The 19946-nt window shown below is 35.9% G+C and overlaps 4 protein-coding genes across 9 annotated transcripts; 2 read left to right on the plus strand and 2 right to left on the minus strand.

The window, feature by feature from the left end:
- Positions 1–629: 629 nt before the first annotated feature.
- Positions 630–6114, minus strand: LOC121980626 (serine/threonine-protein kinase PCRK1-like). The gene is made up of 5 exons (XM_042532734.1): positions 5960–6114; positions 4751–5142; positions 3013–3273; positions 1806–1928; positions 630–1575 (listed from the first exon to the last, which is right to left on the minus strand). Exons 2-5 carry the CDS (start codon positions 5123–5125, stop codon positions 1099–1101), a joined length of 1236 nt encoding a protein of 411 aa, XP_042388668.1. The 5' UTR covers positions 5126–5142; positions 5960–6114; the 3' UTR covers positions 630–1098.
- A 2207-nt stretch (positions 6115–8321) lies between these two features.
- LOC121980627 lies at positions 8322–10604 on the plus strand. Its single transcript, XM_042532735.1, has 5 exons — positions 8322–8460; positions 9706–9820; positions 9917–10006; positions 10136–10234; positions 10307–10604. Exons 1-5 carry the CDS (start codon positions 8393–8395, stop codon positions 10406–10408), a joined length of 474 nt encoding a protein of 157 aa, XP_042388669.1. The 5' UTR covers positions 8322–8392; the 3' UTR covers positions 10409–10604.
- Positions 10605–11633: 1029 nt separating this feature from the next.
- On the minus strand, positions 11634–17000 carry LOC121980628 (probable E3 ubiquitin-protein ligase RHB1A). Of its 6 annotated transcripts, none has more exons than XM_042532742.1 (7): positions 16837–17000; positions 14860–14928; positions 14390–14536; positions 14133–14304; positions 13181–13565; positions 12834–12943; positions 11634–11994 (listed from the first exon to the last, which is right to left on the minus strand). In XM_042532742.1, the coding sequence occupies exons 4-7, from the start codon at positions 14133–14135 to the stop codon at positions 11950–11952; spliced, it is 543 nt and encodes a 180-aa protein (XP_042388676.1). In that variant the 5' UTR covers positions 14136–14304; positions 14390–14536; positions 14860–14928; positions 16837–17000; the 3' UTR covers positions 11634–11949. The 6 variants fall into 6 exon arrangements, with proteins under 6 accessions (XP_042388676.1, XP_042388673.1, XP_042388674.1 ...); XM_042532739.1 differs by adding an exon at positions 15790–15821 and having other exon boundaries at positions 14133–14536; XM_042532740.1 differs by having other exon boundaries at positions 14133–14536.
- A 1347-nt stretch (positions 17001–18347) lies between these two features.
- On the plus strand, positions 18348–19412 carry LOC121979661 (protein FAR1-RELATED SEQUENCE 5-like). The gene has a single exon (XM_042531653.1). The coding sequence runs from the start codon at positions 18348–18350 to the stop codon at positions 19410–19412; it is 1065 nt and encodes a 354-aa protein (XP_042387587.1).
- The last annotated feature ends 534 nt before the right edge of the window (positions 19413–19946 follow it).

Genomic DNA, 19946 nt, shown 5'->3' on the forward strand with positions numbered 1-19946 from the left:
CATAGAGAATAGTACTCGAGGTTAAGTTCTTAGGTTGAGTTGTACTCTTAGTTATTTATTGCTAAAAATTATAAAATAAAACAAGAAAGAAGGTAAGATGTCGAGGAAAAAAAGTGTGATGTGATGGTGGCTTTTTGGCGTGGTCGGATGGAACCTAGTACTATCAGATGTTTAGCATTGTCTCAATTTGTTTGTCCACTTCCTTTACTATTCTTATTATCATCTAAGGAAACCTAGTTTTGCTTACTCAATTTCGACTCCCCTTTTTTTTAGTTTATGAGTAGATCGGTTCGAGTGACATTTGGTCGGTCAAGTTAGTGATCGGCAATCATGGTTTATGTAGGATGAGAGATCATTGCGGAAAGGAGACTCGAAGAAGGTTATAGAATCACTTTGTTGAACTCCAAACTTCAAACTCAAGTCGATATCATACTTAATCATTCCATACTCATGGCAAAGCCTCATTCACATGCCTCCTCACCTTATTCATATTTTAACTGATTGGACACGACACAAACCCAACCCGATTCCCATTGGGCTCACACTGTCGCCGGGCTCACCGATCCCACAGCCTTTCTCCTCCTTTCGCCCCCGAAGAGCAACTAAGGAACTAAATAACACCAACATCAAGAAGCTAAAAACACCAAGATCTTATCCACACATTGTTGTATTTGAATGATGTCAGAAGAACTTGCATATCATTTTGATCTCTACTCAGTTCACATATCGTCTACTTCTTGATTCATAGGACATCAAATTTCGCTTCTCCGGCCACAAAGTTTCCCGCCAAAAGAGAACTTGAATCTGTAACCGAGTGTGGCAAAGAGGAGAGCCACTGATATATCATCCAACAGACAATTTGCGAAAAATTATCGTAACAATCTGGATAGGAACTGAACCTGCAAGACTCCATTTGGCCGCGAAGAAGATGAATTTAAATGCTCGGCAAGTTTCCAAATGCACTGCCATTCAGGTCTACACCAACCTGAACTAATCCTACAACGTACATCACTAATCCTGACACTTAAGATTCCATCAGCATCATCGTCGACATAGTAATCAACATATCTTTGTTGGCTTCCAACCCTGCCACACTAACTAAATACCTTTCCATATTTTCCAGTCACCAATGAGTTGCTTTAGACCTTTCTTCTTTGCTGTCCTTTGGTCCCCTTGTTCTAAATCTGGATGCCTTAAAGGAGCCTGTGGAGCTCCGATTTCTGGGATTTCCATAATTCGTTGGACCATCGTCAACACTTCACTCATTTTGGGTCTGGACTTGCTTTGCCGCCGTAGACATCGATTTGCCACAGAAGAAAGCTTTGATGCAGATTTTAATGAGTATTCATCCTCTAGCTTTGGGTCTATGATCTTCCTGAACTTTTTAGTATCTGATAAGTAAGGTTTGACCCATTCTAAGAGCTTCTGTTCACTTTTAGGCCTGTTTCGATCTATTGGTCGTCGGCCGGTGATAAGTTCATATAGGAAGACTCCGTAGCTCCATATGTCACTCTTGGCAGTAAGACGGCCTGTGCGTATATACTCAGGAGCAGCATAGCCCGCAGTTCCGACAACCTGTTTAGTTTTGCAAGACAATAGAGGAGTAAATATTGTGTCACACTAATGAAATTTTAAACAGCAACAGGAAAAGTTTCAAATAAAGGCACAAGATTCATGTAGTTGTGATAAACATGACTTCACTATTTGGAAAAAAGATTCAACTTCTACGAAAGAATCAAATACACCATACCGAAGAAAGAGTAATGATGCTAATGGAACCTATTCAGGTCTCCGATATCACTTACAGCTGTTGTGACATGAGTTATTCCTTCTGTTGGACCTTGTCTAGCTAAGCCAAAGTCTGACAATTTCGCATTCCAATCTTCATCTAAAAGGATGTTAGAGGATTTGAAATCTCGGAAAATAATCTGCAATATAGAACAGAATCAGAAACTCAATTTGGTAAAAATTAGTGAGATTAAACATGACTTACTACATATCAAACAAAAACAATCATCATAAAGTTAGTCACATTTTCTTGAGTGGATGATGTCAGATCAGATCCCAATTTTCATAGCAATTTGACAAATAACAGAAATTGTATCATGAAAGAAAGTAAAAGATCAATATGTGAATCCCAACCATTTAATCATGTTGCATGGAGTTTTCTTTGGTCTCCCTTTCTCACATTTTCAACTTTAATTATTTCAACTTGTTTAACTCGAAAAATCTAGTGATTCTATTTGAAGATGTCTATACCATCGTAACCAATGTTCTCACTTTATGGAGCAACCGAAATAATAACTTGACAACAATTTAGTATATAACAAGTAAAAACACTTGACCTGGGATATCCAGCAGGGCTCCAATCACCATTTATGCGATGAAATCTGCCATGAATAGGTACTGATAATACAAATGTGACTAGGGTGAAGCATTAGCCCTTCTATTAAAAGCACCATTAATTTGGACTAATGGATGACTTAGGAGGGCAAGCATCTCAAAAGTACTCAACAAGTAGAAGAAGAAAGGTAAAATAAACACACATGTATATGCAAGAACCTAATACTACTCTATATTTGTAGAACAGCTTTCTGATAAATTCCTAAGCAAAAAACAAAAAGAAAGTTAGCAATGAATCAGGACATCAGTAAAGTATATAAGTCTGTTAAGAATCAATTGGACAGACGGAACAACTTGGTGCTAAAAACATGGCAAGGTTTATACATAAAAGAATTAAGGCCTGATATGTTTAAACCTATACATTGAGAAAACTTGCAAAAATTGAGCAATCATGAGATCGTCTCTTCTATAAAATAACAATAGTTGAGCACAATACAGGAAAAACTGCAATTTCATCGTCTGCTGCTAGTTCCTGATCATAACAAATCAAGAAGTTGCAAAAAAGTTTACAGATTAGCTTATGAAATTGCAAACAGGAAACACTAAGCAAAAATGTGAGGAAATAATATTGTAAGAACAAACTAGGCTATTATATGAGCCAAGGTAAACCTGGAAATCCATTCCCTCATGCAAGTATGCCAGTCCACGTGCAGAATCAATTGCTATCCTTAGTCTCATGTACCAAGAAAGTGTTGTCTTTGATTGAGTTGACAAGTGATGCTCTACGCTTCTATTTTGCAAATATTCGTAGACAAGTAATCGTTGCATTCCTCTTTCATCATCTTCAGCACAATAACCTATTAACTTAACAAGATTTGGATGATCAACTGCTGCAAGAACATTGACTTCAGTCACCCATTCCTTGTGGCCCTACAAGAATAGACAAAAAAAGTTCCTATGGAGTTTATGTATGAATAAGCGTAATTTGGTACAGAGAAATCATATTAAAAAAAAGAGAACTTCGATATTCCAAAAGATCTAATATATTATTACAAGGATAAATCTTCATTACTCCATATAAATTATTATGTATTCAAGTGCAGTACATATTAGACTATCCAGATTAACTGCATTACATGTATCCAGATTAACTGCACTGCCTTACATGTTGGAAAATTGCAATGTTTAAAGATTAAGAATTAATTTTTTTTCCCTGTGCAGCTTCATTAATAAGGATTAAAGAATGCCTAATATGCATAATTCAACATTCCCCTGTGCAAAAGAACTTAGAATGCATTACATGGATGCAAGACAGAATTATCAACATGAAAAACCAGCAATTCACAGTAGCATAGAAACTTGGTAAGTTTTCCAACAAGGATTGAAGTTATTACTCCTAAATACCAAATAAAATGGACATTGAATAGAAAGAAGAGGAAGCAAAATGAAAGTATTCACATCTTTGGATATATATATATGTTGTTGCCCTTCACATTGGTAGTCCAAGAAAGAACTATAGCACAAAAGATACTCAAACAGAGGCTTCACTTGAAATGAGTACTAAGGTTAGTGTTCCAATGCGATCAACATGTCACCCATAGTTTCATATATTCATAAGTGATAGTAGGGAAATGTAGCCACAATGGATTTGCTTGCCTGCAGCCAAGCATGGGGCTGAGCATGCCTTTCCCTGTGACTGTGATATGCTTAAGGCACCACAAACCATGGACGTAGATTTACCCAGTGCTGTGGTATTCTCAATCAATATAGGATCCCTGTGGTGTTTGCCACATCACTCTCTTAGGAATGATTAAGTACATACTATAAGGTATAACAAGCAAGCAACTATCATGTCCATAGCATAGGTACACAAAGAAAGAGGATGCCACCAAATAATATTTTTCTTCTAAATTGATCATTAAGTTGATTTCAGCAACCAAACAAGTGATGGTCAATTTTTTTGTTTTTCCAAGGGTGTAGGCCCTAGGACACATGGCTTAGCTGATAATGGTAATGGAATTTGTATAGTATGAGCCTTGATGAAGTCCAAAATGGATCTTTTTTATGACACGCAAGAACCACATGTAATGTTAATGCAGGACATAACTTCCTGTCTGGAAACTACTATGCAGAGAAATTGTAGAAGAAAATTTTGCACAAAATACAAAAACTATTTATCATAGAATGTTTTGTATAAAAAAAAAATCAAATAAACTAGAGCTCGGATCGTAGTTCATTTAGTAATAGTAGAATACTAGAGTTTCTAAGCTCACAAAGCTTATCGCCTTGATGTAGCTGATTTAGTAATTATCCCCTTCTGAAAACAATTGCAATTATTTTACAAAAATAAAAATGTATAGTGCAAGACAACTAATGGGTGAAATAAAACAGTGAAAAGGATACTTACCTGCAGTCCCTTGTGACTTAGTTTGACAGCAATCTCAATCTTTGTACTTGGATCCTCAAGGCTCTTGATCGTTCCCCTGTAAACACATCCAAACCCACCTTCTCCGACCAAAAGTGACCTGCTAAAATTCCTCGTGGCATTCTTCAGTTCTGAAAATGTGAAAACCCAGAGATTGCTTGGTCTCTGGGTTAAACTAGGGTAGTTGGACCTTCCCATGGATTCGGCAGCAATAATAGAGTCCTCAGAGTTAAACTCAGTTTCTGATCTTCTGAAATCATGATTAGTTGATGTGGTGTCATTAGACTGAAGTGATGTTGAGAATCTTAACTGGATCTCCTCCTTCACCTCTCTATTTAGGAATGGCAAACACTTCATTGCAAACTCTAAAGGACCTATATTGGATCAGTTCATATTTGACATTAGGTAAAGGAGAAATTGAAATCTTGAAACTACAAAAGAAATTTATAATAAAGAGCATAATTCCAAATCCAACAGCTTAATCTAAACCCACCTAAAAGAAAAGAATTCCAATTTCATTATAGGACTGAATTCCAAAGAACAAAAAATCTCATAGTTGGTGCCAAGAGGGAATCAAAATGAAATTTATTTTTGCAAGGATCGTCTAAATTATTCTTGCACTACATATCACAAACATGCAAATCAATAAAATATGGGCCTACAAGTACTTTAGAAAGAAACAGGAAGGAATTTAATCACTCAGTTTTTGAGAACCGTAGTTCCAAAATTCTAGTGATTTCAGATAAAGGAATCAATTACAAGTTATAATTTGATGAAAGAAACAAGACCAACAAAATGTTCTAGTTCAAGGTATAGTTTCAGTTAAATGAATGTACAGGATCTAAACTATGATTTCCTTCCCGTTATAAAAACAACTCCGTTCAAATCATGAATGAGGAAAAAGAATCATCCACTCGATGCTAACATAAACTACAGCAAGCATGGCCTGAACTTTAATCTTATACTCCAACTAATACGAAGTCGCAAAATTAAAATTTTCAACCGACAAGTCCCTAAAAAAAACAAATTGCAATTCCAATCAAATAACATCGAGTTAAAAATCTAGCATGGATAGTGCGCATACAATCATATCTCACCTTCTTCTACCATCAATCAAAGAAATCAGTAAATAATCAATGAAAATGAAAAAAAAAAAAAAAAAAAAAACTGGGTTGAGCTTCCTGGAAGTACCTCCTCAACTCCGCGATGATCAATGACAAGACGAATCAAAGAGAAGTAGAAGCATAGCGGCTACTCGATCGCATCAAATCCAGTACACTGACCTTTGTAGTCGATGAGGGTAGAGAGACGGCGACGAGCCAAAAGAACGACCCCCGACAATAATAAGTATTCCCGTCCATCACTAACTTTTTACAATTCCCCTTATACTTTAAGAATTACTATTTACCCCTAAAAGTTTAAAATCCCGATAGAAGGCCTCTTTTGCATCATCTTAAATGAACCAATGAAAAGTTTAGTATTTGACTTTGTAAAAATTTATTTACGTTGTTTTAATATATATAAGATAAATTAAATAAATAATTTTGAATGATAAATTAAATAAATAAGTTTATTTAGTTCATTAATATTCATGAACAAAATTAATAAATAATGTTTGTAAATAACATTCTTGAATAATATTATTCATAAATTATATTTATTAATAAAATTTTTATCATATGTTAAATAAACAAAGAAAATTTTAAAATAAAGAAATAAATTTATATTATCAAATTCAATAATCAATTAAATAAATTTAAAATAAAAAAATATTTAAATAATTAAATAGATTTAATTAAAAGCACGATGACATATAAACAAACTCAGTTTAAGAGAAACTTAAACTCAACTCAAGCCCATAAAAAAATCTAGCCAATCTTAAATAATAATTTTAACGATTTAATTTATTTTAAACTTAACTCAACGCGATTACCTATCGAATACACTGCAACACCATAAAACTTGACTAGTTTATAAACCTCACGATTCTGTATTTTTGACTATTCTATTATGTGCAGGGCACTTGTTAGAGATATTTAAACAAATTTTTAAAATTTAGAGGGGGAAACGACAATTTTGAAAGCTTGAAGAAACATGAAATTCTCTTAATAAAATATCAATATGTAGGGAAAATTTCACTTTGCCTCTCAAATTTTCAAAATTTTGCAGTTTTTATTCTTCAGAATTCTATAAATTACAATGCACCTCCTCAAACAATTAGATTTTTCTTTTTCTAATTTATAATTTCTCAGAAGAAAGGAAAAGGAAATTTCAACTTATAAAATTAATTATTTAATGACATTAAAAGTTATTCAACATTTGTTAATTTCGTCCAGATCAGACAGAAGTAATGCGTGATAAAATTTTACTTTCTCCCCTTTTTAACGTAAGAAAACAGAGGAAAACTTTTAGTGTGTTTTTGGAAAGATCCGGTGATTAAATTATAATTGACCAATTGTTAGGAGGGGGTACAAAATTACTAAAACATAAGGGCGAAAGTGAAATATTCTGTAATTAGCAAACTTTGGGGGATCTTTTCAAAATGGACGCGCCGGGTTCACATTGGGACGGTGGGACACACCGATCCCGTGTGGGTCCCACCACCCAATGTGAGAGGTGGGGGCACTATTTGTGTTGGGAGGATCGAACTAACCGTGAGAAACATTGCCCTGGACAGAAATCGGAGAACCCGATTGGTTACTACTATCGGGGGCCACAGTTCAACAGCCACTAGCATTGCGGTCAACAAAGGTGGGTGGAATGCATGCGACTTAGGCTATGTTTACTCACGAGTATGGATGAGGAAAGGAAAGGAATCAACTATGGAAAGTTATCTTTGGAGGAAGAGAAAAGAAATGATGAAGAAATCTTTTCTTTTGCACACTTGTTTACCTTGATAGAGGAAGGTGAATACTTATGATGTAATTTTGTAAATCAAAAAGGGTGCATGCGTCATTTTTTTGGTACATAGTGTAATTTTATGAGTTAAAAAGACTACATGCGTCATTTTTTTTGGTATATGGTGTAATTTTTTGAATGCAAAAGGGGTACATGCGTCATTTTTTTTCCATCCGCTGTTTTCCGTCCGATTTTGAGGTGATCGATTTTGGCTCAAAAATTATCCGCGGATGGATTGCGTTACTTTTCCTTCGGAAAATTTTAATGAAGTAAACGACGGAAACTTTTCCACTGTGGAAAAGTTTCCTTAATTTTACTTTCCACTCTCCCAAGTAAACACGCGGTCAACAATGCCATTTGAGATATTTAAAGTCGAGTCCCGACGCATGATTTTTAACGGGGCGGATCCTAGAAATACTCGAATCCACAACGCATGTTAAGGCAGTATTGGTGCCAGCATCCATTGGCCGTCGGATCGTGCCATCACGTCTGCGCGTGCGGCCCACCGCGAATGCCGATTTAGACGGCTGTCCTCGCAGTACTTCAATTAAAAAAGCTAATCTCAACCGTTAGACGACTCCAGTGGCAGTACCGTGATTCAATCCCATAACCCGTGGCATTCTCGTCCTCCCATTTAATAAAAAAGGCCGAACCGTGAAGACTTGGAACTCCTCCTCCTCCTCCATTTCTAACCGGCGATCCGATCTCTGAGACGCCGACGCCGAGATGGGGTTCGTTTCCTTTTCCGGGAGAGTCCTCTTCGCATCCGTATTCCTCCTATCCGTCTACCAGGAGTAAGCTTCATCCTCCCGTCTCCTTCCCCCATGTTTTTCGGCTTCAGATCTGCTCGTTTTTGTTGCTAGGGGTACGCGTTCTCGTGTTCAGAGATCTAGCCCTCGCAAATTACGTTCTTTTTTCTCCCTCCCAACTTCGTCCTAATCTGCCAAACAAGGAAGTTAGTTAGTTCTAGTTCCGTTGTAATTGTTCTTGCAAACAAGATTTCGCCTTTAGGGTAATCACCCGCCATGTTCTTTTTCTTCCAACAACTTTGATGCTGTAAGCTCCTCGTCACCATCAAATATGTTTCTGGGGAGAGAGAAGGGCCTTTTTTTGATCAAGATTAAGCTTTTAAGTTACTTTAATGAATATATATGTTCATTGTGAAGTAATCTTTAAAATTATTTTAGAAATTTAACAGCCGCTGGTTGTTTTAGCTGTGTGTTACTATTTATATATTTATTCTCTCCATTTTTGGTATATTCATGAAACTTGTGTTTGATCAGTAAAGAGAGAATTTCACTTGTTCGAGACATACAAAGGTCATTTTTGCCCAAATTTATTAATGATATGTTAGTTTGTGAAATTATGTAGCAATAAGTAGGAGTATAGTTATTTCTTTGATTTTTTGTGTTTTGATGTGTGCTGGATCAAATATGATTGTATCCATCATTGTATACATTATTCAATGCTTTTTGTATAATTGCATAGGAAAAATACTTTAATTTGCTAAGAAGCACTAGACGTGCTGATAGATGCGTTAATATAACAATTTTCACTCCAAATGTCTACCATGGCCCACCTTTAGATTAACTTTCTATTGTCCTCTTGGAAAAGTGCTGTTTTCCTTTTAGTGGATAACCATTGAATTTCAATATTTTCTTTAAATATTCTTCAATTTTATGAATTCCTTTTTCCATTGGTTGTTTTACATCTCAGTTTGTTGAAGGATTGCAATTAAGTATGCATAGAATGCTTTTCTAGCAAACATTGTATCAGTTGCCCTCGTATCTTTGTTTTGGTGTATGTATTAGAAGCAAAAGACAATGGCTTATTTTTGAATCATTGAATATGTATACTATAACTTCAGTGGATGGCCAAACTAAAATGTATTACTGTGGAAGAATTTAGATATCGTCTCTATGCCAACTCACTAGTGTAGTGTTTATGACAGAAGTTAAAATTGTTATTGCAAATGGTTACCCTGACTTAGCAGGGTGCCAAATTAGGGTTTGTGCCTATATTGACCTTTCGTTTTTTAGGTTTGTTGAATTTGGAGTCGACGGTGGACCAGCAGCAAAGCTTCTCGCTCCAAAATATAATACTTTTGTAAATCATATCACCTCACATCTAGGCGTAAAAGTCCCTGAAGTTGATGTAAGAATACTCTTCTTTCCTCCATTCTCGCCACTTGATATTTAACAGTCGAGTCATAACTAGTGTTCCAGAAATTGAAAATTTTCTCATTTTCAGATGAAGCATGTAATTTCTGCTGCCATAGCTCTTAAAGGGATAGGTGGCCTTCTATTCGTCTTCGGCAGTTCCTTTGGAGCATATCTTCTGGTCAGTAATATTGTTTTTTGGTTCATGTTATCCATCGATGGAACTCAATTAGCTTCAAGCTTTAATTGAATTTGAGTACTGTAATTCTGATCTGTAACTCCTATTTTGGTTGTACTTTCCTCCTTGCAGCTGCTTTACTTGACATTCGCAACACCCATCTTGTTCGATTTCTACAACTACGATATTCAAAAGCCAGAATTTGTAGAACTTTTTTCTAAGTTCACACAGGTCGTCTATTCATCTCTCCTGCTAACGCTGCCAATAAGTCTCTTACATACTGAAACTTAAATTTTGCTGCAGAATTTGGCTCGCTTCGGTGCATTGCTCTTCTTCCTAGGCATGAAGAACTCAATTCCAAAGAGGCATACCAAGAGGAAGGCCCCTAAAACAAAGGCAGCTTAAAGGAAAAGAAAACCGGATGGGTATAGCAAAATGGAAGTGCAGTAGGAGTTAGTTTATAAAACATTTTCCTAGATTCATTCCAAGAACATCATTTTGTAGTTGTAAAACTTTTTATCCCCCATCTTTCAGTCATCAGAAGTTTCGAACCTTTGGATGGCATTGCCGGTTTATTTAATATTATGGATTTCTTTATGCACTTTCACTCGATCACAATCAAGATGTTTGGGCGTTTGCATGCGTAATGCTAAAGGTACATGAACTTTCTTCTAGTTGAAATTAGATATACCCGAGCTGAGCTCAACATTAAAAAGCTCATCGTTTTGTGTTTAAAATCGTCGAGTATAAACTTATAGATGACACTTATATTACTTGCTCGTATTATAAAGGCAAACTCAAATTCGTGATTGCCAAAATATACGTTAACCATTTATTTTATTATTGCACCAAAGCTTCCTTTCAATATTAGTTGCTCGTACTAATAAGTTAAAGTAATAAAATTTGTAAATATCAAAATAATATACACAATGATAGTATATTTAGAACACAAACTTTTATATATTTGAATAAAAAAAATTAAACAAGAAAAATCACATGAACCATATCATATTTATCAAAAAATAAATTATGCAGAATCGTTCGCAAGTTTTATTATTTATGAACCTTAATTAACTAAACCCACTATTATTAGAGATCCTAACTAGTCTTATTTGTTTTTTTTTCTTTTCTTTTACAAGTATTCAATCAAATTTTGATTTTGTACTGGAGAATAGAGATTTTTTTTTAATCGACATCAAATATTTAACTTATGTTAGACTAATTATGAAGATGACTAACTAGATCCTATGGAAGTTTCCCAGATAAATCAAAAAAATATTTATAGTGGAGGACCCATATATTTGGCATTATTAGGTCAACCATCCATTAAGAAAAATTCATCCTTAATTTATCGAAGCTTAGACTCGATTTTTAAATGCCTAGAAAATTGAGAACCCATCGTGCCGCTATACAATTGATCCAGTGGCGTAGAATAGAGATATTTGATTTTTTGGAAAGGAAGATCTAAACAGATAATTAATAAGAAAAACCTAAGAGCAATTGCCAAAAAGAACCTGAAGAAAATTATTTATAGCATCTGTATTACTTCATTATGGATGGTCGTGATCAAATCCTCCCATATCGGATGGCTAAAAAAGAGTAACACAAAGGATATCAAAAACACTTTCAATTTGAACAAAATCATCTTCTTAAATGTAGTCAATTGAGATAACAACATGATGTAATGCAATTACCAACATCAAGATATTAACAAGAAAAATCTATACAAATGGATTATAGAGAACAAAGAGATCGAGAAGAACCACAGTATAGAGAAGTTGCTGGGCACAAACAAACATGTAAAATTTACAAGGGCCGAAAGAAAAACATTTGAGAGGACAAAACGGACTTACATCAGTAGTTTGAAGCAGATATCATGATCTTTTGTGTCCTTTTTCTTTTTGTCCGTGAGTATTTTTTAATAATCCATCAGAATAAAGATTGTGCTACGGAGAAACCATGCCACCGTAAATGTTGTCGATCATCATTATCTGCAAAGACAATAAATAAATTTTTTGAATAAACAGCACAGCAATTTTTGATGTTTCATGTTCATGTGCAACGTCTTATGAAAAAAAAGAGATTAAAATAGGCGTCAAACTTGAGCAATGTTCTGAAATGATTGGAGTGATTCATTATGTAAATAGACCAAGTTCATTCAATCCACTTGTTCCGCCCAGTATGTCTGCTTGGCCCAATTGGCTGTTATCCGATTCACCATGTTCAAACCATCCAAACGTCTTGGACTATCTAGCCGATACAACTTGTCCAAGCCAGGCACCTCACCTCGTCAACACAATATGTTCAGCTCATGCAATCTACTTAGTTCATCCAACCCATCAAGTCTACTTGGTTTGTCTAGACAATTCAGTCTACAAGACACATCCAACTAGTTGCTCATTTGGTTCACCAAGCTCATACAATCTTTCTGATCTAGTTGACTCGCAGAAATTGATATTTTTTCAGCTCGTCCAATTGCCTAGTGCACTTGACTCGTTCTAATCCATACAATCTATTTGACTCATTAGACCTGCCTAGCCCATCGAGCTTGCTTAACTTGTTTCGTCCAATCAGCCTGTCCTATTCACAAATCTGTTGGGCCCTCTATCCACCTTTTGAATTATTGAGTGAATGGAGTAATGAGTAAATATTTAGTAGTTGTCGAATGCCAAACTATAGAATGGAAAGGGTCATTCTTCAAAAAATATATTCCACCTTAAATTGTCAATGAAATGTTGAAGGGTATGAAACTATGAATCATTTCCAACCATACGAGAAAATAATTCCTCTGGCTAATTGGGCAAAATATTAAATAACTTAATCTGAGTACCTGATCACATATTGCACAGGTTTCACTTCTCTCCATCCACTCCAGAATACACGACAGATGGAAATGGTGTTCACATTTTGTCACAATACGAGGATTCTCTGTGTCGTAATCTGGAAAAAAAGGAAGGGGGTAAGGTAATTGATCAGATTGCAACATCCAACTATCATATAAAGTAAAGGCACACTCTATAGCAGGAATATTTTCAGGTTAAGAGACAAATTGTGTCCTAATCACATGGAGAAACTATATTAATTTTTGCAACATATAATGTAAGAGGCTTGGTTGTTGTTGTTGTTGTTGTTGTTATAATGGAAGAATTAATCACTTCGAGTCAGGGTAAAAACTACCTTCAAGACAAATTGGACAAACATCCTCCTCATCTGGAGTCGCGAGAGGCTTACTGACCTCATCTTCACTACTTTTAGGAGAGTTCTGCTCATTGTTGGTTTTATTCTTACAATCAGGAGTTTCAAAATGATCGTTATTCTGTCCTGTAGTCTGAGAAATCATTATTTGTGTTTGATTAGCTTTATTGTTATGATTTGCAACATCTCCAGGCGGTGTTGGTGGGCTCTCCATACCCACATCATAGGGCAAAGGTGCAGGAGGTGCTCGGTAAGTGTCAAGTGTTGATGTGTCCAGATAATCGTTGAGCACTCTGGAAGGGACTGCAGGCAATGCGCCATGGCTGGTAGCTGACAATGGTTCATGCTCTTCCAAGTTTTGAGGCCACTGCAATGTGTGCTAAGAATATTTAATAGATCATTTTACCACAATGAAATTTTTTCAGATACCATATATTTCATGGGCAGGAACTACAAAGCCTCTTATCACTGGAGATATACACAAGAAACAACAAATTGTGTTGAAAATAATAATAATAAAAAAGGCCGGTTGCTTAAGGCAATGTAAAAAAAAAGTACTTAAAAACATAAATTAAAATAACCAAGAAAGAAGCTAGGAAAATTGAGAAAGAAGATAGGTCGGGATCTTCCAAGTTGATACAACCACAATTACTGCAATGCTGACAATCATTTTGTTGCTTAGTATGAAGAAATATAAGTTACATACGAGACTTTTTGTAGTTCAATATAGAGTTACCGTAGATTGAAGCTCATGTTTTTCACACTTAGTTGGCAAAAAATCACTACCTTTTTTATGAAGCTGTTCAAGTTATATTTGGATCATTGTTATGTCCCTAGTAATCTAACATATTTGATATATGAGGAAAAAATCTTCATATAGTAGTACATAATTCATAAAAGCTAACAGGCGTTGTAATCATTACATATTGTTTACCATTGCATTGCTTTCTAGGTCTTAGATCAACTCTCTTTGAGCAAGCATCTAATAATGGATCCACTCCCTGGATCCAAACATAACTTGTTTGTGGTTCATGTAAGGAGAAAAATGCTTTGCTTTGTAGAATAAAGAGGCCTAGAATGTGAAGTTCAGAGACTTAAAACAGATTCTGCAACCATAAAGATGGGATAATGTATGAAAACAAAAGAACCAAATTGATGATACAAAATTTGATAAATCGAGATTAAAGTTACAAAATCTGAGAATTGTCTGGGTCACTCCCAGGAAACTATTGTGCCCTTCAATTTGAACCATATAAAGGAGAAATGGCAAGCTTTCTGAGAGAATTCTAGCTCATAAACTCTAGTAGCCAGCCACAAACCCAACTCCAGATGGTCAACCTATTTACAAAACCAAGCTTTTATATGCTTACTGATCTAACCACAAAAAATTGTGATCAAATAGAACTATGAAAAGCATACAGCTTGTGAAGACCAAAGCAAAAAAACTTATAGTTATGACTAAATACCAAAGTCCTTGCAAACAAAACAATTGCAGGATGATAGGTAGGAAATATGTGCATAAGACGAACCACCAAAATACGCACAAAGAAAGATATCATTACACAAATGATCATTAAATAAGAAATGGACAAATCAAATTGTCTTTCTATAATTATGCAAAGTAACAACAATCCAAAAGAGGGAAAAAAAAGACTACGCACATAGTAATATGGTGGTGGGCTATCTGATTCAGCACTTCTTGATGGACAGCAACAGCAACAACCCATTACCTATTTGGTTATCCAAGTCAAAATTACAATCCAACTCAAAGTTACAGGAAATTGAAACATAATTTCCTGTGAGATTTGAACTTGAAATAAGAAGCTTAAATTGCTGTTAGATTTCAGGGGAATAGAGATGCCATTTAGTAATATGTATTCCAAGAATGCAAAGTTTATTAACAAACACAAACCCAGAAGAAGGTTCAGTAAACTAAATTAACAATAGGAATCAGTCCAAGTACACAAGCAGCTTGAAAAGATAATCAACCTTCACTGCTTGAAGGTTGCAAGGCAGTTGATCTACTTGTTCCATAAATAAACAAACGATCATTGATGGTTCTCTTCTAGGCCTCAAATAGAAGTTCCACGAACCTTCTCAATGGCAATGATGAGCAAACAAGAATTCCAAGGCATTGATGCAAATTAAGAAGTTTACATTTTATTTTTGTTTTAGACCTTGTAAGGGATTATTTTGATAGATCCTCATAGAATAAGTTAATTAAATTAATTTTTAAATGGGTGATTGTCTTGTTCAGAAGTATCAGGTATTTTGCTGAGTTTATTTAGGGTGTAATTTTATTTGGTTTATTTCTAAGTTTGTTTTGGTTGGAGAAGGACCGCAATGCCATCTTCTTGTTAATGATATTTGGCTTTTGTGAAATTGCTTTTGGTGTTACACTAGCTATGATAGTAGAGTGTCTAATAATGAGGTGACAGCTTGATGGTCTACTTAAACAGTATTATTATGAGTATCACCAGGGTGTCAAAAAGAAATTACCATGTCCACAACCACAGTAAAACAGGATAACAAACAGCCAAGCATCAAACAATTCCAAGAGAATCTTTATCCGGTTTAACTAACAAACAAACCTCACATATGTCCCATCATTGTCCAAGCCCAACTGCATAGAAGCAAGGATAATTGTATAAAACAAATTGTCTGCCATATCCTAGTGAAAAGCTGGTATTATTTGTATTATTATATACTTCACTTGAGCTTGATTCTTCAAAATATGTTCAACATGTGCTATATTTCTTGTATGTGAGATGTGGACCCTAGATTATTACAATTGCATAAGGTCCTAGACATATCAAATTAGCCATAAAGTTATAAAAGCAAAGCTTCAAGTAGAAACTATCCAAGAAATGGCCAATATAATATATCAAATTTCTCAAAGTTCTGACAGTAAAATGCAACCTGAAATTTGCCTATTACTCAAATGCAAAACTTTTTATAGTTTATCTGCAATAACCATATATCAGATGGTAAAATTCTATTTATCCTCTAAGATGTGCATCTTTTGATGCAACAGCACAACTGCCCACAGGCCTTAAGAGTCAGGATGTTAGGGATGCCCCAAAACCTATTAATTAAACCACAAAAGCCCAGACTCTCCCATAGCAAACCAAAATCAATAACCACCATCAAATCCTTATGGGACTTTCCTAAGACACTTAATAAAACATAGAAGTCAACATGTTCCAGATGACTCAGTCTCAGCTTGTTCTGGATGCGATACATCCAGAGATATTAGCTTAGTGTGTTCCTTACTCGTGCATGAAACCGTGATAGGCTATCAATTACGCCTAGCTGCTCGATGATTAACTAAATCACATAGGGCACAATAAAAGAAGAAAAGAAGAAGCTCCAATCAAGCAACAAAAAGTGAAAATCCAAGTTACGAGCTCCTCTTCAACTTCATGGACAAGGAGAAGACAACCATAAAGATCTAAACTCCGAATCAAAGCAAGCCTCGAGACTGGAAACGCCAAAATCCGACCACAACACGCAACAGCTCTTACCATCCATATCAACCGAGAACACGGAGGTACGGGATCTACAGAGCATCGAGCTCGGCAGTCAGGGGATATGGAGGCGGCGGTAGAATGAGGATAATTCAAATTCGAGGGACTTACCGAGAAGTGCTTGCGGAATCCAAATCTTTATCAGTGGAGCAATCCGTCGAGGGGTTCTCAGGCCATCGACGGCGGCTTCGGCGGCGGCGAAGCGAAAGGGAGGCGCCGTCGGGCGTCGGCCGTTTCCTTTCCTAATTCTTCCAAGCGTTGGGGTAATAAGGCAATTATTATGCGGTCATCCGCATAGTTAAGTTGCGTCAATAAGCCAGTTACGCAGCTACCTATGCGATGTGAGTATTTAAAAAATGCACGTTTTCGATATAATTATAAATTTTAAAATTTTAAAAATATATTTTAATATATATATAGTTTTGGCAAAAGTAAAATAGAGCTATTGTTTTTTATTAGAATACTTAAAAATTAAAATACACTACCTCTCGTTATTATAAAATAATACAGTTCGGATCCTCTGCCCCGAAGATGCCTCTGTCCCCGTGTCCCATTATCAGAAAATGACAAAAAAAACGTGCCAAACACGTGCTTTTGCTCCTTCGCTGTCTGTGCCGTGTAAACACTCACCGAAGCCCTTTTCTTTTCTCTCGAAAGCAACTCCAAAGCTGTGCCCTAACCCAAACTCTAGCCGACCCCGCTGCTTCCGCCGTCACCGTCGGGCTCGACGACAGTCATCTCTGTCCCCTCCCCAACTCCAGCGGTCCGCGACACCCTAAAACTTTTCCTCCCCAGCAACTCCAGCAGCCATCTCGGCGACTCCAACAGCTCCGGCTACTCCAAAGCTATGCCCTAACCCAAACTCCAGCCGACCCCACTGCTTCCGCCGTCGCCGTCGGACTCGACGACAGACCTCTCCGTCCCCTCCCCAACTTCAGCAGCCCGCGACGCCCTAAAACCTTTCCTCCCCAGCAACTCCAGCAGCCATCTCGGCAACTCCAGCAGCTCCGGCTTCCCCTCCCTTCGTCGACTCCAGCAAGTCTGTATCTCCCTTCGTGGTCCTAAAAAATTTTAAACTTTTTACAACCTTTTATTAGCTATCTCTACCACTTCACAGAGCATAATTCTACATGATTCAAATCCAATAATAGTTAGTCTAATCAAATCCTTGCCTTTTGTTAATTTCTTTAGCATCAAAATGATCATGGCTCTTGCACAAATATGTGGTGATCTTTCAAGTTTTAGAAATGGTTATCCAATGAATGATTAATTTCAAAAAATATTCTTATATAATATCGAGGTGACTGCAGTTCCAATTTTAATTGCTGCTGTTTAGATAGTTTGTTGTGGGAAATTTTAATCTGTTGTTGTTGCATTGCTACCGCATTCCTTTATCCTTAAATGCTACTCAAGCGCTTTAGAGGTTTAGGGATTGTTAAATTGATTAAACATGGCTTAATGGACTGAAATTAGATCATTTCAACCAAACACAACACCTAATAACCTTTGGTGGTTGCTCCAGTTCATTTTCTTGGTACTACATGAGTTCTTTTTGCACCTAATATTATGAATATACATTTCTTGGTTGGTTGTTTTTTTTTTCAAGCCTAATTGTAATTATCATGGAGTTGTCGTTGGTTGAATCTACAAGTTGTCGTAGGTTGAATTTTGATGTAAACCAAGACTGTCAGGATGATGAATTTGATGTTATTAATGAGGATATGGACTCTACCATGTTATTGATGAGTTCTGACCAATCTATTACAGAAGAATTGATACAAAAAATCGGTATGGAATTTAAGACAGAAGAGAAAGCTTATGAATTTTATTTGAAATATGCTAAACAAGTTGGATTTGGTGTAAGAAGGAGCAAAAGCCACAATGATAAATCAGATAAATTAGTTGACAGAATTTTTTGTTGTAGTGCACAAGGTAAAAGGGGAAAAGACAAACGAGATGTTTATGTGAAATCAAGTCGTCCTGAAACAAGATTTGGTTGTGAGGCTAAAATGAAGATTAGTTGTCGAAATAATGGCAACTTGACTGTGGAGCAATTTGTTAAAGAGCATAATCATTATCTTTCAAGTCCAAACAAAACTCACCTCTACAGATGTCATAGGAATATATCTTTTTCTGCAGTGATACAGATTGAGATGGCAAGTGATGTGGGAATCCCCCCAAAAGCATCTCATGATCTTATGGTAAGACAAGTAGGTGGGAGAGAGAATTTAGGTTTTATTCCTGAAGATTACAAAAACTACTTGCGATCCAAAAGAACAAGAAATATGAGAGTTGGTGATACAGGAGGTGTATTGGAGTTTTTGCAGAAAATGCAGTTCGATGATCCCAATTTTTTTTATGTTATTCAAGTTGATGAAGATGATTTAATAACTAATATTTTTTGGTGTGACGTTAAGATGAGAGCTGATTATGGAAATTTTGGAGATGTTGTTTGCTTTGACACAACTTACAGGAAGAATAATGAAGGTCGTCCAATTACGTTATTTGTAGGTGTTAATCATCACAAGCAATCCATAATTTTTGGTGCAGCTTTATTATATGATGAAACATCTTTGACATTTGAATGGTTGTTTGATACATTTACCAAGGCTATGTGTGAGAAAAAACCAATAACTATTCTTACAGATCAAGATGCAGCAATGACAAAGGCTTTAGCTTCGAGATGACCTAAAACACATCATCATTTGTGTATTTGGTACATTTATCAAAATACTGCAATACATTTGAGTAGAGTTTTTTCTCAGTTCAAAGAGTTTACTAAAGTTTTTGCCTCATGTATATATGATTTTGATGAAGAGGAAGATTTTATTTCAGCTTGGAACATAATGTTGACCAAGTATGCACTTGAAGACAATGATTGGTTGAGACGTCTATTTCGCATAGAGGAAAAATGGGCTTTGGTTTATGGGTGACAAATGTTTTGTGCGGATATGACTACAACCCAAAGAAGTGAGAGCATGAATAGTATTGTGAAAAGATACGTCATTTATCAACACAAGTTTTTAGACTTTTTCAATCACTTCCAAAGACTGCTTGATGATCGTCGATATGAGGAGTTAAAAGCTGATTTTAAATCAAATACAAGTGTTCCATGTTTATTGTATCAAATTCAAATTTTAAAGCATGCAAGTTGTATTTATACTCCTGAGGTATACAAGTTTTTTGAACAAGAGTGGTACAAATCTCATGATTCTAGTGTA

The sequence above is a fragment of the Zingiber officinale genome, chromosome 5A, assembly GCF_018446385.1.
Source record: "Zingiber officinale cultivar Zhangliang chromosome 5A, Zo_v1.1, whole genome shotgun sequence".
NCBI lineage: Eukaryota > Viridiplantae > Streptophyta > Magnoliopsida > Zingiberales > Zingiberaceae > Zingiber > Zingiber officinale.

Excerpts from the sequence above, each read along its gene's own strand:
- LOC121980626 (XM_042532734.1), bottom strand. The coding sequence starts at position 5,125 with ATGAAGTGTTTGCCATTCCTAAATAGAGAGGTGAAGGAGGAGATCCAG. Across the intron at positions 3,274-4,750 it reads TAAGTCACAAGGGACTGCAG|GGCCACAAGGAATGGGTGAC; the intron begins GTAAGTATCCTT and ends CTATTCTTGTAG. Across the intron at positions 1,929-3,012 it reads ATGAGGGAATGGATTTCCAG|ATTATTTTCCGAGATTTCAA; the intron begins GTTTACCTTGGC and ends TCTATATTGCAG.
- LOC121980627 (XM_042532735.1), top strand. The coding sequence starts at position 8,393 with ATGGGGTTCGTTTCCTTTTCCGGGAGAGTCCTCTTCGCATCCGTATTC. Across the intron at positions 8,461-9,705 it reads CTCCTATCCGTCTACCAGGA|GTTTGTTGAATTTGGAGTCG; the intron begins GTAAGCTTCATC and ends TTCGTTTTTTAG. Across the intron at positions 10,235-10,306 it reads TTTTTTCTAAGTTCACACAG|AATTTGGCTCGCTTCGGTGC; the intron begins GTCGTCTATTCA and ends ATTTTGCTGCAG.
- LOC121980628 (XM_042532736.1), bottom strand. Across the intron at positions 13,566-14,859 it reads GCCCACCACCATATTACTAT|TGGCCTCAAAACTTGGAAGA; the intron begins GTGCGTAGTCTT and ends CACACATTGCAG. Across the intron at positions 11,995-12,833 it reads CCTGTGCAATATGTGATCAG|ATAATGATGATCGACAACAT; the intron begins GTACTCAGATTA and ends TTGTCTTTGCAG.
- LOC121979661 (XM_042531653.1), top strand. The coding sequence starts at position 18,348 with ATGGAGTTGTCGTTGGTTGAATCTACAAGTTGTCGTAGGTTGAATTTT.